Source organism: Melanostigma gelatinosum (genome assembly GCF_949748355.1).
Source record: "Melanostigma gelatinosum genome assembly, chromosome: 20".
Lineage (NCBI taxonomy): Eukaryota > Metazoa > Chordata > Actinopteri > Perciformes > Zoarcidae > Melanostigma > Melanostigma gelatinosum.
Window position 1 is genome coordinate 5,942,691 of NC_136653.1, and position 23,441 is coordinate 5,966,131.

General features: G+C 40.1%; 1 protein-coding gene across 1 annotated transcript in view; it reads left to right on the top strand.

Annotated features, from left to right (window-relative positions):
* Positions 1 to 23,441, top strand: part of vav3 (vav guanine nucleotide exchange factor 3) — a gene marked incomplete at its 5' end in the record, with an annotated part of 82,925 nt that overhangs the window by 39,709 nt on the left and 19,775 nt on the right. The window contains 12 exons of the mRNA XM_079292259.1: positions 616 to 719; positions 899 to 998; positions 1,365 to 1,460; positions 5,254 to 5,322; positions 6,109 to 6,195; positions 6,315 to 6,400; positions 8,356 to 8,488; positions 12,228 to 12,337; positions 15,419 to 15,520; positions 17,632 to 17,723; positions 19,697 to 19,719; positions 21,252 to 21,270. Coding sequence (XP_079148385.1) covers positions 616 to 719; positions 899 to 998; positions 1,365 to 1,460; positions 5,254 to 5,322; positions 6,109 to 6,195; positions 6,315 to 6,400; positions 8,356 to 8,488; positions 12,228 to 12,337; positions 15,419 to 15,520; positions 17,632 to 17,723; positions 19,697 to 19,719; positions 21,252 to 21,270 — 1,021 coding nt within the window. The remainder of the gene's footprint in view (positions 1 to 615; positions 720 to 898; positions 999 to 1,364; positions 1,461 to 5,253; positions 5,323 to 6,108; positions 6,196 to 6,314; positions 6,401 to 8,355; positions 8,489 to 12,227; positions 12,338 to 15,418; positions 15,521 to 17,631; positions 17,724 to 19,696; positions 19,720 to 21,251; positions 21,271 to 23,441) is intronic.

Genomic DNA, 23,441 nt, shown 5'->3' on the forward strand with positions numbered 1-23,441 from the left:
GCCTGTTACACATTACTGTTATAAGAGAACCACAAATTGAATTACATGTGTCGTATCATACAGTCTGCATTTATTAAAATGTTTAGTTTCAAATGAAAGTTGAGCTGAAATGTACGGAGCCCCTAAGCGGACATACGGGGGGGAAATAATGCATAAAAAAGAACAATACTTTTCCTCCGAGAAACTTTAGTGTTGTCACACACACTTTTTCATTTAGGGTCCTTATGACTGCTGTTAGGAGCTTGGTAAATAGCGTTTTTCGCTAACTGAAGGCCCTTTTCCAAAGAGTAGTCTCTAAGTAGCTGGGATTGAGGTGGAGGGACTTGATAAAACCAAACATTTCCTAATTTTGAGGATTTGCTCCTTTTGTTTGCCCGATGTGACAATATACCAAATATATTTGGGTTTGGGGCTGTTGATTGGATATAACAAGCAATTTTATATCATCAATTTGGGCTCATCGAAAATTGCTTACTTTTCATATAGACCTAGACCATTGGATTCATCAAGAAAATATTCTGCAGATTGATTGATAATGAAATAAGTCCAGATGAATGAAAGTAGCAGAAATGTGATGAACATCAACATTAAAGGATCTTTGCTGCTGTGTTTAAGGACCTGGTTAAAGTTCACAAATGTTTATTGCTGGAAATCCAAGAGTCAGTCCACCACAGAAGTGCCCAAAACCTTTACCAGATCTTCATCACTTTCAAAGAGAGGTAGGCCATGGACTTTGTAACCTCTATATATTCTCTTCTGGTGTTTACATAAACCGTAAATATATTATGTAAAGGTCATAAATGGTCTTTTAAAGTCTTAGCTATACAATTTTCAGCAAAGTGTAGGTACCCTGGCTCTCTGTCAATTATTATAGTTGCATGCGTTTGATCTGTCCCAGGTTGCTGATCTATGGGAAGTACTGCAGCCATGTGGAAACAGCCATCGGCAGTCTGGATGAGATCAGCAAAGACCGAGAGGATGTACGCATGAAGCTAGAGGTAAAAAGTGTTTGGTGTCAGTCGATGATTATTTAGTGTGACGTGTTCTCATCACCTCAGAATAGTCAGAGAATGCCCTCAAGTGTGTATCTGAGGCATTGCAGGTGATGACACCATGACTGACAGAATACATTTTTGTAAAATGATCTATTAAGCTCTAATAGATTGCTCCATTAGACTCCTACTTTTACTGTACTCATTTATAAAAAGTGAAAGAAAAAGTTCAATCCAGCTCTTTTTTTTTTTATCAGTTAACACGTTCAGGTTACTCTTGATAAACATGCTGGCTTTCTTTATGTGGTCTATTAAATATATATGATTTTTAAGATAATATATTGATTTTGTTTCTTCATTGTCGTCTTTCAGGAATGTTCAAAAAGAGCTAACTACGGCAAGTTCACACTGAGGGATCTGCTAGTGGTTCCTATGCAGCGAGTCTTGAAGTATCACCTCCTACTGCAGGTACAATACTCTAACCTATCCAACACGATTTCTATACTAATATAGTCATAACTTGTCATGTAATCATGGTGTAAAGCTGTAGCCTTCCAATTAGTGCTGTGAATGTTGGAAAACCAGGTAACTCAAGACAGGCATTTTCCACCTATTCACCTGTGAATACACTGAGCATGTACTATCTATGGTAACATAACTTTTTGTTTGTATCATTCGGAGACAAATTAAAAAATGTAAGGTCTACAGACATAAATTAAATAGCTTGTGATTTCTATTGAAATAATTTTTCAAAATTTTGAGTTGATAACATTTTTGTTATTTACAGGAATACATAGACTTCTAATCAATAACTAAAACGTTTTGAAGAAAATCACTTTTTATATAAATAGACTTTATTTATTACATTTTTCTGCTGTATTTGTATGTATATAAAGTAAATATATTTGTTCAACAATGAACAAATATTACTATAGTAATATTTTGAGTGATTAACATTCAAGATTTCTACATTTCTATAGGCACTTGACCTAATATTTCCATCAGAACTCATTTTTCACATCTGTATATAATGTCAAATCGTAGCAATAGTAGTAGGTGTGAATGTGAGCGTGAATGTTTGTCTGTCTCTATATATGCCCTGCGATGAACTGGCGACCTGTCCAGGGTGTACCCTGCCTTCGCCCATTGTCAGCTGGGATCGGCTCCAGCGACCCTGAACAGGATAAGCGGTTTGGATAATGGATGGATGGATATATAATGTCAGTCATTGTCATTAAATGAGCAAAGCTTAAAACATCAGAAGTATTCACTCACTTTATAGATGACTGAGCTTCATCGGAGAGTTTTTGATTCATCAAGGCAAGGCAAGGCAAGTTTATTTGTATAGCACATTTCAACAACAAGGTAATTCAAAGTGCTTCACATGAAACCATTAAAAGCATAAAGGCAAAAGTAAAGGAGATTTAAAACATACATTGAAACAATAATCGATGTCTCCCTGAGACATTACGCTGCACGCAATCAACCATACACTGCCGCAATTCTGCAATTACTCGCACACAAACCACGTCTGGAAAAGATCTCTGCCGATCTGCGTTTTATAGTGTACGCCTTGCACGAACTCGGTCCCGGAGGAAATGGCGATATATTGGGCAGTCCTTTTAAAACCATTAAAAGCATCAAAACATAAGGCAAAAGAAAAGGAGATTTAACAGCAATTAAGAACAGTGTAAGAAATAAAATACAGTAGTAAAATGCAGAAATGCAGGAAATTGATTAATATATGAATTGAATGTGGTTCAATTAAAGGCAGCAGCAAACAAAGGTCTTCAATCTTGATTTAAATGAGCTGAGGGTCTCAGCAGACCTGCAGCTTTCTGGGACTTTGTTCCAGATATGTGGAGCAGAAAAACTGAACGCTGCTTCTCCATGTTTAGTTCTGACTCTGGGAACAGAAAGTAGACCGGTCCCAGACGACCTGAGGGGTCGGGATGGTTCATAAGGTAGCAGCAGATCAGAGATGTATTTTGGCCCTAAACCATTCAGTGCTTTGTAAACCAACAGCAGGATTTTAAAGTCAATTCTTTGTTGGACAGGAAGCCAGTGCAAAGACATCAGAACTGGGGTGATATGATCAGAGGTTCATCATTGCCAATCAGACTTTATGAGCAAGAGGACTCGCTGTCACTAGGTGGTGGTGTTGACCACGTTTGGTTCCCGTCCCCTGCCTTCGTCCTTCAGGCTCTGAGACTCCTGTCTCTATTTCTGTTGCAACCTCTTTTTGACTCTCAGTCTGAAATGACCCGCACATAATTGTCATTTGATCAAGCCAATTAAGAAGTAGAAGGGAGAAAATAGATAAGGTGGCAGACAGGACAAGACAAACTACTAAAGAGAGACAGACAGTGAGAGGTGAGAATCCAAATTAGAATGTGAAGCTGACCTGAAGCTGTGGAAACTCAGTACGAAGTCAGAGAAAAGTTGTTGGCAACATTTTATTGTTTCAAAATGTCTCAGAGGACTTTAATTCTAAAATACATTTTGAATTGACTACAAATAATATTCGATGATAGTACAATATGTTTTTATGATTAGAATGTTGAAATATTTACATGCATTTGTAATATAGCTACGTTATATAGCTAGAAAAACATTTCCACAGAGTACCTCATGCGTATACACATATGTGTGTGAGCATGGCCTATTCTTTTGTCTAATATATACACACACATACACACACACACACACACATACACACACACACACACACATACATTCATGCAGTTGCACACACTAGACAGTTATCCCACAGGATACTAAGGTTGAAGGTGGTCTGTGTGTGTCATATGCAGTACATTAATGAATAGAGAAGCAGCAGCATTTCTCCGAATTAATGGATGTGTATGAATGTACTGTATGTGTGCGGAGGTGAGAGGAGCACCTCTTCCTCCTCGTCATCCATTGGGAGGGCTTATCCTCTGTGTGTTTTGTCTTAATGTTTTATTTTTGAATTAATTGTGAAGGCTAACGCTGAGCTTCGGCAGAGCAATGAGAACAGGATGGTCGGATTCAAGAGGCTTTATATGAAAGCAAAAAAAACAAAAAACCCAAAAGGAAAAGCAACTGAAAACCTACTTTTCAAATTTGATTACTACTGAATACTTAATGTTGAAATTTTAATAATTGAAATATTTTATTTTATTGCTATTTTTCGAGCATTCAATAGTTACATTTTACAATTAGGTATTCAATTAATATGGCTTTTCTTTGCTTCCAAAGGTATACAGTACTCGTTTGATTTGCAGTACAGTATGTATTGAATATTCTATCTGAGAATCCTTATAGGATTAAAAAAGAAAAAAAACATGTAGCAACCTAGGTAACTTTCCCACATGGTGACAGCCAGAATCTATACAACAAATGTGTCACTTCCTCTTGCTCCCAGAGTTCCTCTCTTGGTGGTTCTTTCTTGCTCTTTTTTTTGTCATCAATCTTTCTCTCTTTCTTCCTCACTGTCTCCCGCTCATCACTTCTCTTCCCTCATGAACACACCGCCACACTTCCCCTCAATGAGTCCATCATGTATGGTCCCGACTATCAGTGTGACCACTCCCTTCCTCTGTATCTCTGTGGATGTGTGGAGGTGGGAGCAAGGCTTGATAAATGGGACTCTGTCGCCTTGCTAGTGATAATAATGCCCAGGTTGAGCTTGACTGACACCAGGGATTTGAGCAGTGCCAAGCAGTCATATATATCTCCCTTAGCGGCGCAGTGTGTGCGTTTGTATTTGTGTGTGTGGGGGGACACAGTTTATATGGGCCTGTATGAAGGACATGCATGGCATCCTTCCTTATCCTCCACTGCTGAGGTCTAGATGTCTTGTTTACGCTGCAGTCAGGCACTGGCAAGCAATTTCAGATACACACTTTCACACACACCTCTGCTATAGATGACTGCACACACACACACACACACACGTACACATACACACACACACACACACACACACACTATCTGATTTATTTCAGGACAGTATTCTTTTCCATTTCATATCTAGAGCTAAAGCATTGTGTTCTCATGTGTGGAATGTAGCTGTAGTGTATGTAAGCAGCAGGATGTTTTTTCCGTTTATAATTGTAAGACAGCCTCGCTTTCCTCCTTCCATTTCTATCTTTAGGTGTATAATTTAAATTATGTTAACGAGTCGGAGAGACTTTAAATCACTTTTACAATGTGAAAGAGGTGCTATTATGTGACACTTACATATATTTTGTGTGTGCTATTCTTTTCTGTCCACTAGGAGCTGGTGAAACACACTCATGATGCCACAGACAAGAGCAATCTGCGAACGGCACTGGATGCCATGAAGGTATATCATGGGTTTATGCCCATTAGGGCTGTGTATTTGCAAGAATCTGGCAATACGCTATGTATCATGATGCAGGGGTTACGAAACAATGTAGCACATTTCTTTTTTTATGTCATTTTTTAGAAAAAACAACTTAATATAGAGGAGACACAGCCATATGCATACAATCTAAGTACAAAAAGTTTATATTTGTTTGCAATCAGAACACTTGGATCTGCATTTTATTACAGTGCACAGACAATTGTGTTCATATAGATTCGAGAAAATATGTGAAAATGATTGAAAATGACCTTTAAAAGGAGTGCTTTATTGTTTTTCAGTTTGTTGGGTAACTTACTGCTGAAGTCATCCATTCATTAAGGCGCTGTAAACCATAATAACCAACATCATTAATATCTGTGTGAAATATTGTCGTCCCTCATTCGAGTGACATGTTTGCATCCTGCAATTGTGTTTGCTCACAAACTAACACGATCATGTGTAAAAAGCAATATTACACTTCATCTTAAGACATTGCATGTCCACAACCTTTGACTGCACATGAATAAATAAGTATTCCAATATGATTCAGCACATATAAGTCCTGCTTATTCTATTGCCCTGAAAGGCTGCTTACTTGCCTATTGTCAAATACAGTGTCTCATTAGAATTAACAAGGCCACATCAGTAATGGTTCCTTTTGAAGGAGAGCAAAACAGCACAAAAAGAAAGAACACCTTAGCACAGGAGGGAGAAGAAATGAAAGGAAAAAAGGAAAGAATTTGTTTTTTGATGATTTATTTACAGGACTTGGCTCAGTACGTCAATGAAGTCAAGCGGGACAATGAGACAATGCGCGAAATAGATCAGTATCAGAAATCCATTGAAAACCTGGTAAGCCACCTGTTTCTTCCAAATAATTAGATTCTGATCTCCTTTTTGCAGTGCTTTCTTTCAAATGCATTTAATTCCTGTCAGATCCCACCCAATCTGTTCTGTCTCTTTTTCTGTAGAATCAGCCTCTGAGTAACTACGGGAGACCCAAAGGTGATGGCGAGGTACGGGTGGCCTCGGTGGACAAGCGAGCTAAACAGGACAGGTGAGATGTCAGGTTGACATGCTGGTTGGCTAAAACACTGACTGACTGACTGCAGCTTAATCAGGCGCTGTAGTTGGAAAACTGCCAGAGTATGTGTTGCTTTAAGCCAAAGTGAAGTTAGAAACTTAACCTGTGTGTCTTGGAAGTGAAGGACTAAATAGAGTGAAGTACACGGGTATTTAGTTATGACCACACAGAGTTCCAAACAAACAGGTTGATAATGTTAAATTAATCTTATTTATTGATTTTATTATGTTAGAAATAATGGATATTGTAGATTGATGTTAGTGTGTCGCGTAAGGGACACAATGATTTCCAGAAATGCAGTGGGTAGAGTAACATGAGTATATGCTCTCAATGACTTCGAAAATGTATTCTTATTTAATTTCATTGATTTGTGATACAGGAAAAGATTAAGAGCAACATTAGATGTGTTATAGTCAAACTGGCCTGACTCAGTTGAAAGTGGTTCACATCACATTTCTGTTGTGTAGCACATACAAGTCAGAATCACATTACAATACATAATAAAAACAGAGATACAAGACACAAGAAATAGCTACACACATATTATCATTATCATTGTCATGTGAGGACTTCGGTGGATTGAGCAAGTTGGTGTGTGACATCATCAGTGGTTGCGGATATGTCCTTCCATCAAATGGTATTCATATGGCATGTATAGCTGATTGAATAATTGCATGCTAAATTGATCTAGTGATGCATTTCTCCCTTGTTTTGTGTCTTGAAAGTAGAGCAGTAAGTGTTTGAGGGGAATTATTGTTTTGGATCTGAAAGTAAAACTGAATGGCTAGATTATTTGTGTAGTTCTGGAAAGTCAGGGCATTGTGAAAGGGCAGTGCAGGGGTGAGGCCTGTTGTGAAGTGGAGCTTCTAATCACGACCAAGGCACGTCTGGTTTTGAACACTTTACTTCCTGAAACTGCAGTATTACAACTGTTACAGTGAACAGTTGCACCCGACATATGGTTTTACTTATCATCATCAATAAGACACGTACCATGCTACTTCTCGCTCTTCAAAGTAAAAGCACTTCCTCTTTCATGCTATTCACAATAAAAGTAAATCAGGTCAATTAAGCTTCTCACATCTACAGCTTAACAACATAAATAGTGTTACACAAGCAACATGAACCATATTAATTATGTTATGCAATCAAAACAATTCACAACAAGGCCAAAGGGGCAGGTTGCCATGGATATTAAAAGCTCCTTTGTACTGTTTTGCTGTTGGTTCAATGGTTTCTTTTGTCGTGAGAGACCAAATTGGGGCACAGGAGGATATACTAGGGGTATAGGAAAGGATAGGAGGCAGTTGAAAGAATGATTGCAAGATATGTGTCAGAAGCAGAGATAGTATGGGTAAGATATGGTCTGATCTTCTTATAAACATAACGTTTCTGTTTGAGCTTCTTCTACAAGTTACAAATGCTGCTCCGATAAGTGAGATGTGAGTCAAGGGACATTCCAAGTTATTTGTAAGTTTCTGTGATGGTTAGGGATGATAGTGTTAGGGCTGGGTGATAATTAAATATGACAATTTATCATCTTTCAACTGTATCATTTCGTGATGAAATCATTTATCCAACTATTGTGAAATATGATTGTGTTATCTAACTGATAATGACAAGCACATACTGTACAAACTCAAATTTCTCAGATAATCTGAAAATGTTCTGTTAAAGTTCTTAATTTAAAAAGAAAATACACAGTACTTTTCATTTGTCCAGTATTTAATTCACACAGGTGTATAACAAATGATGTGGGTATTTAATATAGACAGTTTATTCATTGAATTACTATAAAACACGCTATATTATGATATATATATTGTTATTAAGATATACAATGACCTATAGTGCTAGAAGATTTTGAACATATCGCCTTGCAGTCTTTTCTGCTTCAGTCATAAGACATGGTTCTCTTCAAATCACAGGCACATCTTCCTGTTCGATGCTGCGGTGATCGTTTGTAAGCGGCGAGGGGACAACTATGAGATGAAAGAAGTGATCGACCTGCACCTCTTCAAAATCACCAACAACCCCACATCAGACAAGGAGAATCGAAAGGTCCACACACACAGATATGGTTTCTATTGAGACACATCCATCCATCCATCTATCTATTATACGTAACTGCTTATCCCGTTCAGGGTCGCGCGGGGGGGGGGGGACATGTTGACATATCAGACTCATATCACGCTTGCAGAAATGCACAATGACACGTGGTTAACAAATGATTGCTTAGGTTGAGGCAACAATACTACTTGGTTAAGTTTAGAAATAAGTTGTGTTAAAATAATGACATAACAATGCGACAAAGTAACGCAATAACTGAACTACCGTAACTGGGCAACAACCATCCTTATCAGACTTTCTGATATAATGTTACGTAACAAGCGCAACAACTTTACCTAACAAGAGTGAAGTCAATGTTTACTCTCGGTTTTACACGGGACATGAACAGCGGTCTCCTGGGTGAAAGTCCTGTTTTGACCCATCGGCCACACCTTCTCTCCTTGCTTTGTGGACTTCTTGCTTGTAATACTTTATCTACTCTTGTTCACAATGCCGGACAGGGGCTTAAAGTTGGGCGGCCCCCTACTTCTGGCACTCTTGGTCTTGATCTCCTCAGACTGCATGAGTAGGTCTCCCAGGGCAATTACTCCTCCAACATGTACATGCCAAAGAACATGTTTTTCATGTTGCACATCTTGCCATCAAACTTGGAAAAGCTATTGGCACACCCTTCAGTCATTTCAGTGCAGCAACACATCTTTTTGTGAAAATTTCCCTTTCGGTTCCAAGGCAAGGCAAGTTTATTTGTATAGCACATTTCAACAACAAGGTCATTCAAAGTGCTTCACATAAAACCATTAAAAGCATCAAAACATAAGGCAAAAGAAAAGGAGATTTAAAAACAATTAAGAACATTCATTGAAACATTAAAAAACAATGCAAGAAATAAAATGCAGTAGTAAAATGCAGAAATGCAGGAAATTGATTAATATATCAATTGAATGTGGTTCAATTAAAGGCAGCAGCAAACAGAAAAGTCTTCAATCTTGATTTAAATGAGCTGAGGGTCTCAGCAGACCTGCAGCTTTCTGGGACTTTGTTCCAGATATGTGGAGCAGAAAAACTGAACGCTGCTTCTCCATGTTTAGTTCTGACTCTGGGAACAGAAAGTAGACCGGTCCCAGACGACCTGAGGGGTCGGGATGGTTCATAAGGTAGCAGCAGATCAGAGATGTATTTTGGCCCTAAACCATTCAGTGCTTTGTAAACCAACAGCAGGATTTCCAAGAGAGTAATTCAATTTCACTGTTGGCGAGGCCACAAAGATGATGTTTTAACTCAGACATGCAGCAACAGTAGCCTCAATTAAATCAAGCTGAAGTTGAAAATAAGCAAAACAAGTAGTTTTCTTTCCTGCCGGGCTTGCGCGCCACATGTATTGCTCATTTGCTGTTTCAAGTTGTGAAAGCAGACACATAGCGCTAATTTACAATTTCCCGTTTTTTGTACTTCCTTATTGTAGTGCACACTGAAATGAGGACTGACAAAATATCCCAGTAATTCTGGCAGCCAAATCGTTTATTTCTACAGTTAACACCTTTTAGTCCACATACATCACAACGGAGAGGAAAACTTTGAATTGTATTCGTTTTTTATTGGAATAAGGAGGCTTCAGTTTCTCAGGTCTGATTGGTGGTTATCATAGTGTGTTATCACCATTTTAAAAAAGCAATAAACTGTGGTGATTTACAGTGATTTTACAACAGCTAAAACAGCTTTTGATGAAATGTTATTTCACCAAGACTAAAACAATGTAGCGCGTGAATTCTACTTTTGCTCTTTTACTGTTGTAATATACAGCATGCAATAGTGTAACAATAATAACAGTACATATTTCTCAACATTCTGTGAAATAATAAGAACAAAACAAGCATCTCATATAACAACCAATCAGCTATAATGGAGTGAAGTCTTGCACTGTTGAGTCCATTATTGCCTCTTTATGACGAAGTCAGCAAAGCTCAGCAAACCACATTGGACTCCTGACCAACCAATTAACAGTGCTACTTCAGCACAATGAACAGCCATAACAATTTATTCAGTAAAAATAAAAAAGTATTTTATCAGCACCTGTACCAGCATCTACACCCCACGGCTGCCTTTTGTGCCCTGAATCTCTAATGTGCTGCGAAAATGAGCTACATGCAAAAATCTTTCCAGCTCATTACACAAACAAAAAAAATAATCACCAGAAAAGACTCTTAGATAATTTGATACAGGCTTGTTCCAGCACATGTTTTACACTGTCTTGTTCATTCACCAGCATAACACTGAAAGTATCAGACTATAGCAGTCTGCCTCCTCCCAGATGATGTTATCATTAAATCCCGCTTTGGGCCTGACTACACACACACGCACACACACAAACAAAAGATGAAATTGCTATGTGTAATCTGTAAAGTGTCGCCTGTAGTGACAAACCAACAGATAACCATTACCAGACTCTACTTGGCTAAATGGAGCATTACAGGTCATTGTTTTGGTTCTTCAGCCCGCAGCTTTGCTTTTGTTTTTGGTGCACTCTCATGCATTGTTAAGCAGCAGTTGTTGTCCAGAAAAATAAATTGCTCTGAAACCCACAGTACGCTACCTGCACAGCACCAAATGGCATTGTTAGCAGCTAGCTAGTGAACATGCAGAGGATTTAGCAGCGAAAGAGATAAATATTATCCTCTGGAGTTGGTGGAGACTAAAACAGAGCTAAAATGAAAATTAATCTTGGATTTACAATCGCCAGGTGGATAGAAACACGACTCCAAATGAATTCTAATGTTGTTCAGTGTCTGCTGGATGTGCAAATAGTCAGCTGTATGCTAAAAAGTGCACCACATCAATTAAAAAAGGTGATAATATGTAAGTGTTCTCAACATGTTTCTGCGCCACCCAAATGGCCCAAAAACTGTAATTGCAGAGTTCACTTGGGCACATTCACCGACATGTTGAAAGGCACGAGCAAGGGTCAGATTGATTATATTTAAAAGTCAGGTAAACGAAGCAATGCTTTACATTATCCATCTGGATGTGTGATCCTTTCAAATTCCAAACATACACCAAGCAAAAAAGAATATAACTGACAGATGGACAAACACCTTCTCCTTCTTTTTACAAATTGGTTGCTAGAGATATCTCTGCTGAGCGTAGGTCTTGGTGTCCACTGGGAATGCCTCTGTAGAGCGTTGCTTTCCTTTTCTCTTTTCTTTCAATAGAAAAGATGAGCCTCTGCACTTCCCTGACAGCACTGTGAGCTTGGCATGTTTTTAGCCTTTAGAGTTGAGTGCTAGAAGTTCAAAACCCCACCTAGGAGCCATAGAAAGTGCATCTCACAAGCATCTGTTTAGTGAAGCCATCGAAACAAACAGTGGCGCGTGTTGACACGGAGGCTAATAGACTAATATTTTGCCTTTGAAGTGGGTAATGGGGGCTGATTACAGGCCCACTGGTCTATGCATGCTGTCTGATGCCCAGCGGTTATATGGCACAGCAACCTAACACTCTCTTCCTGTGTTCCTTCATGCTCTCCCTCTCTGTTTTGTCTCCGTCTGTCAGTTCTGCCCTTCAGCCTTTGAGTTTGCTCTCCCCGAGCATCCCTCTTTCATTTTGCATCTCTTTGTCTCCTTCAGCTCCTGCCCCCTCCTGCTCCGTTTACCTTTCACTCGAAACCCTCAATTTATTTGTTCACCGTTGTTTTATTTTCTGTCTGAAATGCGAGTGTTTTTCTTTCTTGTTGCAGTGGTCCTACGGATTCTACCTCACCCATAACCAGGGCCAGAGCGGCTTTGAATTCTTCTTCAAGACCAAAGAGCTGAAAAAGAAGTGGCTGGAGCAGTTTGGCATGGCCATGTGAGTGTGTTTTTTTCTGTGAGCGCACGTGTGTGTGCGTTCATGCGCCACAGTGTGATAAGAGAGTGTCTTTGTCTCGTCTGCCTTTAGTCAGAACATCAAAACGCACACATTGTCTATCCTGTTATTCAAGTTTGGCTACTTGATGATTTATGAGGCACGAGGCACGTGCCACTGTGACAAAAAGATGAGCAGATTATAAGTCACACACCTACTTTCGACCTGACACAAAAATACATTTTTAATCCAGTTTTTTTATAAACATTGAGCACTTTATATACTCAGAGAACACAAGTGTTCTCAGCCTTAACAGGAAGTGAAGAAGAGGATTAGGAAGATGAAGCCGGTTACGATGTGAGACTGAGAAAGAAGGGGCTTTGGTTGATTAACTTTTGGGGCTGATTTAACTAGCTGTGAGAATAGAAAGTTGTTGCCAGACAATCACACAAAAGCGCTCCCACGGCGATGCTTAATAGCGGATCTGCGAACAGCAGTGAATGAGCACTCCATCCTTGAGAGTCAGAAGAAGACTGAAGACAGAAGTCCGTAAAATTCAAGCGGCTGCCTCTTAGCAGACTCCACAGAGTTGCATCGGACATCTTTAAAAGCTTCAGCATTCAGAGAAATAGTGGAACTGGAAGACGCCAGTCATATCTCAAAGTCAAGTCTGAAGGAAAAGGAAGCTCAGGTTTTTGTTGTTGTTGCCATAAGCCAGGGCTCTTTAGACTCTCTGTTGCGGCTCCCTGAGGTCCCCAACTGGCTCACCGGATCCGGACCTAGGAACTAAAAACCGATAGATAATTCGGAATTATACATATTGGGCACCGAGTTTAAACTTTAACCGGCGCTTCTTATTCAGCCGTTACAGCACTTGTTCGGCGGTGCAGGAAACACACCGACCAATGCATTGCAAATCACATCACGTGATGCAGCTCAGCCAATCAAATATGAGTATTCTGACAAGTTTCCTGATTCGAGCGATGTGTACACATACGTGACACACGGGGGAGAGACGAGGAAATAGACAGAAGAGCAGGGAAATTGTGCCGATCGAAGAAGTTATCTCAGATGACGTTCTCCAAAAAGAGAAACGTGTTCAGAGAGAATATAATTTATAAGCAAGAATGAACAGAATCGTATATGTTAATTATTCCCACAGGCAGATCCTCTACCCCTGTCAAGCGCTTTCCCCTGCAGGTGGCTAATCATGATTTTCAGACCCCGCCCTCTGTAAATTATCAATGGATAAATCCAAAAAAAGAAAAGTCACGGAGGAAAATAGAGAGTTTAACTCTGCGTGGACGTCTTCATTTGCTTTCACTGCCAACAATGCTGACTTACCTCCATGCTTCCAGAAGCACACAGCATGTGCTGAAAAGTGTCACGCTGGAGATGAGCGAAAAAGAGCGATTCCTCAGCTGCTGCAGAAAACTCTCCTCTACATAAGAGTTTGATATTATTATATCAGGTAAAATTGCAAAAAAATGTCAAGAATTGTCTTTATTCTTGTTCTACATTTTCATAAATACAAAAACTATAGTTTTTGTATATATAATGTAACTATATATACAACTTTATAAGCTGTGATATCAAATAGCTTTTGCGGCTCCAGACAAATTTTATTTTGTGGAAAATAGGGCAAAATGGCTCTTTGGATAGAAAAGGTTGCCGACCCCTGCCATAAGCTATAGCAACGTATTCAGTATTTTTCAGTGTGATTATTTCTATGGTATGGAACTTATAGTGAACAACAATCTTCCCTAGAAAGCGTAGATATTGGCTGATCCCAGTACAGAGGAGATGACACCACTGAAGGTGTCTTTTTTCTTCTTTAACACTTCCTTCCATCGCGGCGCTGTTTGTCCTATTTTCCATGTCGTTTGAGTTCCAAAAGTAGCACCTGTGCATGTTAACCAAAACGCTTATGCAACAATGTCATCATGTCTAGCTATCATAACACTGACAAAACAAAGGACCGACCTCTTAAATTTGAAGTAAACAGGCCTTTGTGCTACAGGAAAACTTGGGCCATGCTGTCTTTTTCTTTCTCCAACACACACACACACACACACATTCATCCATGTCCCAAGGGGCCAAGAATACTTCTGTGTTCACTTCAAGCAGACCTTGCCTGTCTATTTGCAATTCTCTCCCCACTTCAAAGAGTCGTATCGAAGAGTTTGTTGGCTGCAATTATAAGTGGACCTTTTATTTATTGATTTTTTGCCTTGAAATTCATGTTTTCATCAAAGACCAAAGCATTTTGAAAACTGTAACAAGACAGACAACCAGCACAAATTCGTTTTCATTCATTCATTTTGGCTCATCTGTAACTTGTATACAACTTACAGCGCTCAGTGTTTGTGATGCAGCTTTGGTCCAACTGCTTGTTCTGATTTTGAGTCATTACTCCTCCATTATTTGAAACAGATGTGTTCAGGGGCACAGAACAGTACACACAGTTCAATATTGTCATAGTTACATATGATATATGGAGCTTTAATATTCAACCTGAACCCTAAATATGGAGACATCATGTTATGATTTTTTTATTTCATACCACAAGTTACTGTATATAATATCATCATGTGCTAAGGGAGGTACAGGAGCAGAGACTCTATTGGAAACTCACTGGTGCATTTCAAGCACACTCTCAACAATTTAGCTGACACTGCATTTTGAATGCCAGAAACAAGCATATTTGCAGAACTCTTTTGAAATCTTTGTTTGCTGCTTACCCACTACTGGATTTGATTTGGCAGCTCACTTTCAAATCAGACAACAATGGAAACCAGTTATCGTTTTTGTGTTATCTTTGACATTTTCAATTCCATTTGTTGAACATAGAAAAAGTCCCTGCTTGAACTGAATTAGCATGTAGTAAAGGTAAAGGTGCTTTACTGTCGTTTACTACTTATCTCGACCAAGCTTCAACTTCCTGCCAGTTGATTCTTAGGAAATCAGTCGAATGGTTTATTTCGAAAATGTGTTCTAACTACTACTACTACTAATGATAATAATAGTAATAGTCAAAATAACCTGATCATTATCCAATGTTTGTTGTGTGTTTCTCTCGTTTAGATCCAACATTCATCCTGAGAACGCCACTAACAACTTCCACGAGTTTAAAATGCACACCTTTGAAAGGATCACCTCCTGCAACTCTTGCCACATGCTGCTGAGGTAAGAGGCCGTTTATTATTCACACACACACACACACACACACAAACACCCACAGCGGAAGCAGCACAAAACCCTCATCAAGGCCATCGTCAGACATAAAGACTGAGGACGAGACATGGACCCTTTCCCTTCAAACACCTGTCAGGACTCCTTTGAAAGACCTCCCCTCCTCCTATTCCTCTCCTGTGTACCCTAACAATCTATTCGTCACTTTCCTTTTACTCCTCTCTTCCTCTGCACATGTGCCTCAGTACACAAAGTTTCTTTTGAATTCGCTGAATGGTATCGGCACCCGGAGGACTGCGGCTCATGGTCTTTCTCACAGTGGGAATGACTGAGTGGTTTCACCGACCGAGGACAGTCAAGAAAAAAGTGTCTGTCACACTTCAGCACTATTTGAAGGCAACGCACTGTGAATATACAGAGCCAGGCGCTGAACATTTTCTCAGGATAAGAAATGAGAAGAACAAGAATAATGCAGGGAAAGTATCAAGAAGCAACTGAAGTGTCGTGTGTCATTGATTTCTTGATTAGTTCTCAAGTTCCTTTTACATAATGATTGGTCCCTTTGACTGGTTCATTATGACTATTCTGCTAGAGCTCTTTGTTTGCAGTGCCTGTAAAGGAACAACGGATCAACTTGAAAGGACACAATACAAATTGAACCCCTTATCTAGCCGTCACCAAATATCAAATTACTTGATGAATCATAAGTCTAATGAGTCAAGTGTTATTCTGTGTATTATTAAATCTGAGATCGAGTATACTCATGTTTTCAGATAATCTATGTAAGAGCAGAGGCCTTGCTGAGGTATTGTGTCATGAATCAGAAAATGAGCAACGTGCCTGGTAAAGGTTTTCTTTTAAGTTTTAATTTAAAAGGGAATTCACCTTCCTTTCATGTTATTTCATAAGAATCGTGAAGGATTCATATGAGCGGTATCCTAATGGTTTAAATTCACTGCTCTGACTTCTTCCACCAGTGCAACATACACACCCTGCAGTTCTGAACTCCGCAAAAATATTCCTGCACGTTAATGCCATGCCAGTTTTCTCAAAGACGTTAAACAGACAATTAGCTGGAGAGCAGAGCAAAGCTGCCTTTACTATCATGTCATTTTAATTAGGACCTCTGAGATGGTTCATAAAAAACAGAGCAACACACTGCTGCTGCTTCAATCTCTGTGTGTGCACACACACACACGTCATTTACTACAAGAATATCAGTATCTTCTTTTGTGAGCTGAAGCTGTTTTTATGGTCTTTAGTTCCAATTTAAACTTATTAACTTTCACACCTGTTGTGGCCTTGGTAGAAAGTATTGAAATCTGGCTGGCGTCCTTGTGCTGCTGAGCTGGCTAATGTGGAACCACCTTCATTTGAACGCCCAGGGCCTCGAGGACCTCAAACACTTAACTATACCTAAAGCAAGCTCACTTCAGTGTACGAACATGCCCGAAATGACAATACTATCACACTGCGTTTTAGCAGGGATGTGTTAACCATCTCATTTTAGCATCTTAACATGCTAACATTAGCTGAGAAGCACCAAACCTCAAGGTACAGCCGAGGCTGATTGAAATATCATTCCTTAGTTTTGCAGGCATTTGGTCAGCTATTTTTGACTTGATGATGGCGCTAGATGAAATGTTAAGGGGTCACCTAAGTCATTACAATTCATCCAGATGGCAATCTGTCCAATGGTTTTTGAGGCATTTCACTCAAAACCACAAATGTCCACCTCATAGTGGTAAATACGGAAGTCAGGGGATCACCAAAGTCATTAGGATTCATCATCCTGGAACCATGAATCCTGTACAAAATATCATAATTTGCATAATGGTAGATATGTCAGTCAGTGCCACGCCACTAAGGGGGCTAACAACACAAGATAAATTCACTGTCGGTTTCCAAACTTCTGTTCCTCCTGTGATGTCAGAAAATGTAGCAGCCATTTCTACATAACATTAAACCTTTTGATTGCAACTTGGATCCATACTGTCCTATAAGCATCACAGCAATGTTGCCATTCTTTGCACTGATATGCCGTTACTTGTGTCTATACCTTTAAGCAATCCATGTGATGCCTTTCCCTGTTCGTCTGTCTGCAGGGGCATCTTTAACCAGGGCTACCTGTGCTCCAAGTGTGGTTTAGGTGCCCATAAAGAATGCCTGGGCCGCTTTGGCAGCTGTGGAAAAACAGGTAACACTCCGCTGCTTTACAGGCGCAAATAAAACCAAAGTCTCTCGCTTTATTGCATAAACTCATATCAGTCACATCAAGTCTGCAATAAGTCTGCAGTTAACAGTTTGTCCCTGAACAAAATGATTTTGAGGGACGCATTCAATTTAATCGTATGAACACAACTGCACGTTTATGCTGTAGCAGTATGAACGTAATGACAGGTGACGCACATAAATCCGATGTTTGAGTATCTCATGTGACTAATTATGATTAAGAGGGAGCTTTATTGCCCGGTTTAAAGCTACACAGTGACATGCTGAACAGAATCGCACCAAGTGGAATTGTGGAAATTAGGGGGTTTGCTCGAAATAAATAACTTAATAAGTGCCCTGATTTCGACAAACCAAGGTCATCCAAGTATTCGATCAGAATTGCAGATATTCATTCAAAAGCTCCCCCGCTTCCCTGGGTGGTTTTGACACTTCAGAGCACCTTAAAGGCAATGTCACTGTGTATCATTGTACCGATCCCCAAAGCTTCGTGGTAGTTTTACTGAGGAGTTTTATGAAACTCCTAACTTTTTTTATTATGCCCCTGTTGTGTATCTGTCACTCAGCTCCCTGTGCAGGAGCACTGACAGCTCTGAAAGAAATGGTGGGAAAACTTCAGACATGTGGAATGAAAAGAAGGCCTTCAGAAACCAGCTTAGCATGTCCTCTCTCTCTCTGTGTGTGTGTGTGTATGTGTGTGTGTGTGTGTGTGTGTGTGTGTGTGTGAGAGAGAGAGAGAGAGAGAGAGAGAGAGGTGAAAAAACTAAATTCACACTTTTTGTTTGTGGAAGTTTTTTTCAAGTCTTGAAAGTGCATGCTTGTGTTCTCATGACACCAAAACTCTGCAAAATGTTTTTTTATAAAACCAAGCGATCTCGCTGGTTTTACTCGTACAGCCCGTACCATTGCGTGTCACAATTGCGTGTGTTTGTCTGTATTCCTCGTGGCAAGCTGCCAGCTCCTGTTGGACCTGGCATCTGTCATGGTGCCAGCAGGTCGCAGAGGCAATAAAGCCACTGGCAGGCCCACCCTGCCACAGTGCGGACCTTAGTAGATTTGGGCAACACTGGCGGCAGGAGAGCTGGTGAAGACCGGGATGTCGGTTTGAATTCCCCCTCTCATTACTCCACACAGTGTCTCCACCCTCTGCTGGTACAGGGAATTGTGCAGGGACGAGGACAAATACTTTAGTATGAGCGTAAGGAAAAAGTAGAAGCACGAAAAAAGATGCTCAGTTACAGTGATAAGAGGCATTGTAATGTGTTGGTTGCACCACTTTTTGCTGATGTCCACAGACTTGACAACAGCATTGAACTTTATTCACTCTCTAGAAAGCCACTGCAGAGTCTGCATGTACAAATACTGTCAATGCACAGGCAGGGCTGCAGAAACACACAATCACAGCATCACAGCAGAGGGTTAAGTGTGTGTGTGTGTGTGTGTGTGTGTGTGTGTGTCAAAGATAAGCCATTGTTTACCTAAATTTGTCTCTGTTATCAGCTGCTGTTTGCGTAACAGGTCAAAGGCCTGCTGAGAGTCGTGTGTGTACAGTAGTAGTAGTAGTTGTAGTTGTAGTAGTAGTAGTAGTAGTAGTAGTTGTAGTTGTGTGTGTACAGTGCATATGTGTCCATATGCCTGCTAGTGTTAGGGGGCGTGTGTGTTTATGCAATTGCTCTGTTTGCACAGGTACAGGAGTAGTCATGTTTGTGCGCGCACACTCCCACTAAACCATCCCACTACACACACCTCCCGCCTCGTTACCTCCTCTATCCCGGCTGTCAGGTAGTGGCAGCACAGCAAAACAAAGCGAACCACGGTCAGACATGAGCGTCCGCCTTCTCCACTAATGAGAGTGTTGCCTTGTACCAACGAGTGTGTGCAAGTGTTTGCGTGCACCTGCTAACCAGTCATTCACTATGCCTGTTCTCAAACTTCTTTCAGATCCTGGCTCCGTCAGAACTCAGGTGAGCTGCTGCTGTGTGTGTGTGTGTGTGTGTGTGTGTGTGTGTGTATACTGTCTCTGTCTGCCGTTCGCCTCCTCTCCAAAGCTTTGCTGCACTTTGAAGACTGCTCTTTCCTGCAGCTATTTGCCAAAGAGACTCCAATTGACTTTACTTACTGCAGCCATCCTGACGCCACAAACAAGACTTTCTTTTTTTGCAGATTTTAACCTGTGGTGTCCCTGCTATTTTTTAAACTGCTGTGTACTTTACTGCTACAATGTTAAAAAATATCCCCAAGCAGGAAATTAGACTGGGCTAACAACCAAAAGCAAATAACTGTAGCTAAAACGGCATTGTGCAGGTCAGACTTTTATGCAGAAATGATCCCATCTCATCAGCAAAAAACACAAGACTGTCAAATTGACAAGTGTCCCTGTTGCTCTGATTTTATGGAACTTTATTTTGCTAGGTACAGTCTTGTAATGAGAAGTGTTATTTATGCAGAAAACATACAAAACAAAACATGCAATCTTTTTTTTAAAACAGCAGAAACTTTGACTAACTGCTTTGATGCAATGCATACAAAACGACTAAATTACTACAGAGTGTTGAATGGTTGTTGTAGTCGTAATAGCAGTACTACTATTTTGTGTGGAAATAGTTAAGAATATCCCACTGGATTACAGATACTAGAACCCAAAAGCACAACTCGGAGACAAGATTCAGGTATAGGTTTCTTTACTTGGTAAAGGCAGGGTCAACACCGGGAGGTCAGTCCAAAAGGCAAACAAATCCAACAAGGGGCAGGCAAAAATCCAAGGTCAAGAAAACAGGCACAGGGTCGGAACAGGCAGATCAGAATAGTACGCTATATAACACTGGAGAACTTGGCAGAGACACACAAGACAATCTGGCAGAGAACAAGTGCAAGTGAAGGGACCTAAATAGTGAGGGCTGATGAGGGAATGGGCTGCAGGTGAGGTGGGTGTGGATGACCAGGTGAGGGGAATGAGAGATTTATCGGGTGTGCATGGTAGGATCTGAAATGACAGGAGAGTTCGTCAAATAAGCAGACAGGATGAAAATAAACTAATATGAAGGGGAATTCGTGACAAGTTTTCCACCTATGCCAAAACGGTCTGTATTTGCCTCTAAAAATCACACCAGTGTAACTGCTCTCTACAGCTTTTAGATATTTCGGCTGCAGCGGGACACACATTATAGTTTGCCTGTGGCGGCAGTACATGCGATATTGGTTTTAATATGTTATGAAGTGCCGTCCATGTCAGGCCTGTTGCATGTGGGCTTCATAGGGGAAATAGCAGGCTGGGTTATAACATGAATTCTGTGTGTGCAGCAGTTGAGAGGTTTATTGGTAGGACTGAACACATTCAGCTCACTGAGTGTAGCTAATAATTGATTTCGTTTTTAACTGATGAATGGACGAATGATCAGTGGAGAACAAGATGTTTCTGTCTAAAGGTGCTTGTGTTTGTTCGTGAACATGCATGTGCCTGTTTCAGTGTGTAACTCTCTGTGTGTATTTTTTTCAGTGCAAAGATCGAGATGCAGGTGAGAAATTCAGAGCACAACACTGCACCAGACATCCTCCCACCTCCCACTCTGTCTTCTCTTCCGCCCCTGAAATCAGTTTCTTTCTCACTGCCGATGTTTACGTGCATAGAGACAGTTGCTCCGAAAACAAATGACCAGATTTTGTAATGTAATTCACTATATGCACTTATACTGTTTATTAGCATGCTGCAAGTACCAGCTGGTATCAACTTTGAAAACATTGACACATATTTCCCTGCAAAATAAGGACTGGCCAAGTGTTTTTAGTTAAATCTTTTTGAGATGATTTTCACATAACTCATCTATCTAATTGGCTTTATGTTATAATTATGATTATTACACCTTTTAGTGCTGCATTTCATTATTAATTAATCAGATAAATATCTTTCCAATTCCTTCTTTAATACAGAAATGGTAAAAATATATGTTCCTCACAATTTCAAAGAGCCACAGGTGACTGTTTTACATCGCTTATTTTGTCAGAATAATGGTCCAAAACACAAAGAAACTGCATTTATAATGCTGGAAAACAGGGAGAAGTCTCTGTTAATGGACACTTTGTTTAAGCCCTCTACATTTTTCACGTTTGTGGTACTGTAGATGCAGTATTGGCTGTGAATGTGCACACACATAAACCTTTTAGTTATACTTCCCTCTATCAGGTTGTTTGTCTGGAGTGGCAACAGGTCTTTACATGAATTTCCACTGGCATGGTGTCATGATTGTTTTTCCTGGTGTCAGAGGCAATCTGGCTCAGTCAGAGAAGAAGGTGTACCTAGTAGCTATTAACTGATTGTATCATTGCAGCTGAGACTCAATCTATATATGAAGGTATCATGTTAAGAGTATAAGTGAAATAAAATCAAAATAGATTACATAAAATAGCATTTTAGTAGTAAAGTAAATGCAGTAAAGTAGAGGCATTGTATTTCTTCCTCCATCCTTCTGCGGCTTTCTGTCCCTCAATCTTTCTCCAACGGAATATGAGTAACATGCAGCATCCTTTCAATTGTGTGTGTGTGTGTGTGTGTGTGTGCGCGCGTGCGTGCGTGCATACACCACACAGAGGGCCTTAATCTCTCATAAACCTGGCTTCAACACAGATTTTTCCACCCCTCCATCCATTATGCTGCAGAAAATCATTTCTGACTGCAGATGCATTAAAATCAATAGGCATTTGATTGCCCCGGCCCTTGGCGTTTCATAATATTTCGACGCGGCTCTCTTTGTCTGTTTTCAAAAGTGCGCTAACCCTTGGCTTGTCCTTGTGTGGATAGGAATGCAATTCGTGCCCCCAAGACTCAATTCTCCATGGCCCTGTGTCTTTAGAAGTCCTATTCAGGCAAGCTAGCACATGTCAGGCTGCCAGCCTCAGTGCTACAACACTGGAACAGACCCTGAAAGAGAAGAAAGCCTGATATTGATGTATGAGCTTTCAATACAATGTTGTTGACGTCTGTATGATTTGCCTTAAGCTTTACCCTTTTCTTCATGCACTCACTAGAAGTTATTTTTCTCACATTGTGTTCCTGCACAACACTATCGCCACACAATACAGAGAAAGATTGCGATACGAACTCGGCATTTGTTTGGCATGGGTGGGTGCTTCATAACAGACGAGTTATAATTCAATTTCAGTGATTTCTTGGTGAATAATGGGATCAAAGTTCGCCATTGTGCAAAATCAAGTAGTGCTGACTCAGGTCATTTCAACAAACAAATTCGGTGTGATTAAAATGTACTTCTTTAAGTGCCAGTGAAAACCCTTACTACGATATTGTAATATATTACCTACAGAGCATGCCTCAATTAGTCCGTGCACTGGATTGTTGCAGGTGAGGGAAAGTTATGCATGGGCGTGAATGTCGGGAAATATTGACAATATTACCGATCATAGTGCCGTATGCTGAAAAACAAGGGAACAGTTTTCCTTTTCATTTTTTATTATCAATGCGATTAGGACTCGTTTTTATTCAATTTCAATAATGGAAAAAAGTTGATTGAATTTTCCTTATGACTTCCCCCAGCAGGCCAGAATAAATCATACAGCAGTAAACAGTGTCACTCCTGCTTATCTCTTATCTAAGAACCTGATAACCAGCCATGCACCAGAGTGCACTGGTGCTTATCTGTAATATGATAATGAGTCCAAATGATGTGCAAGGGCA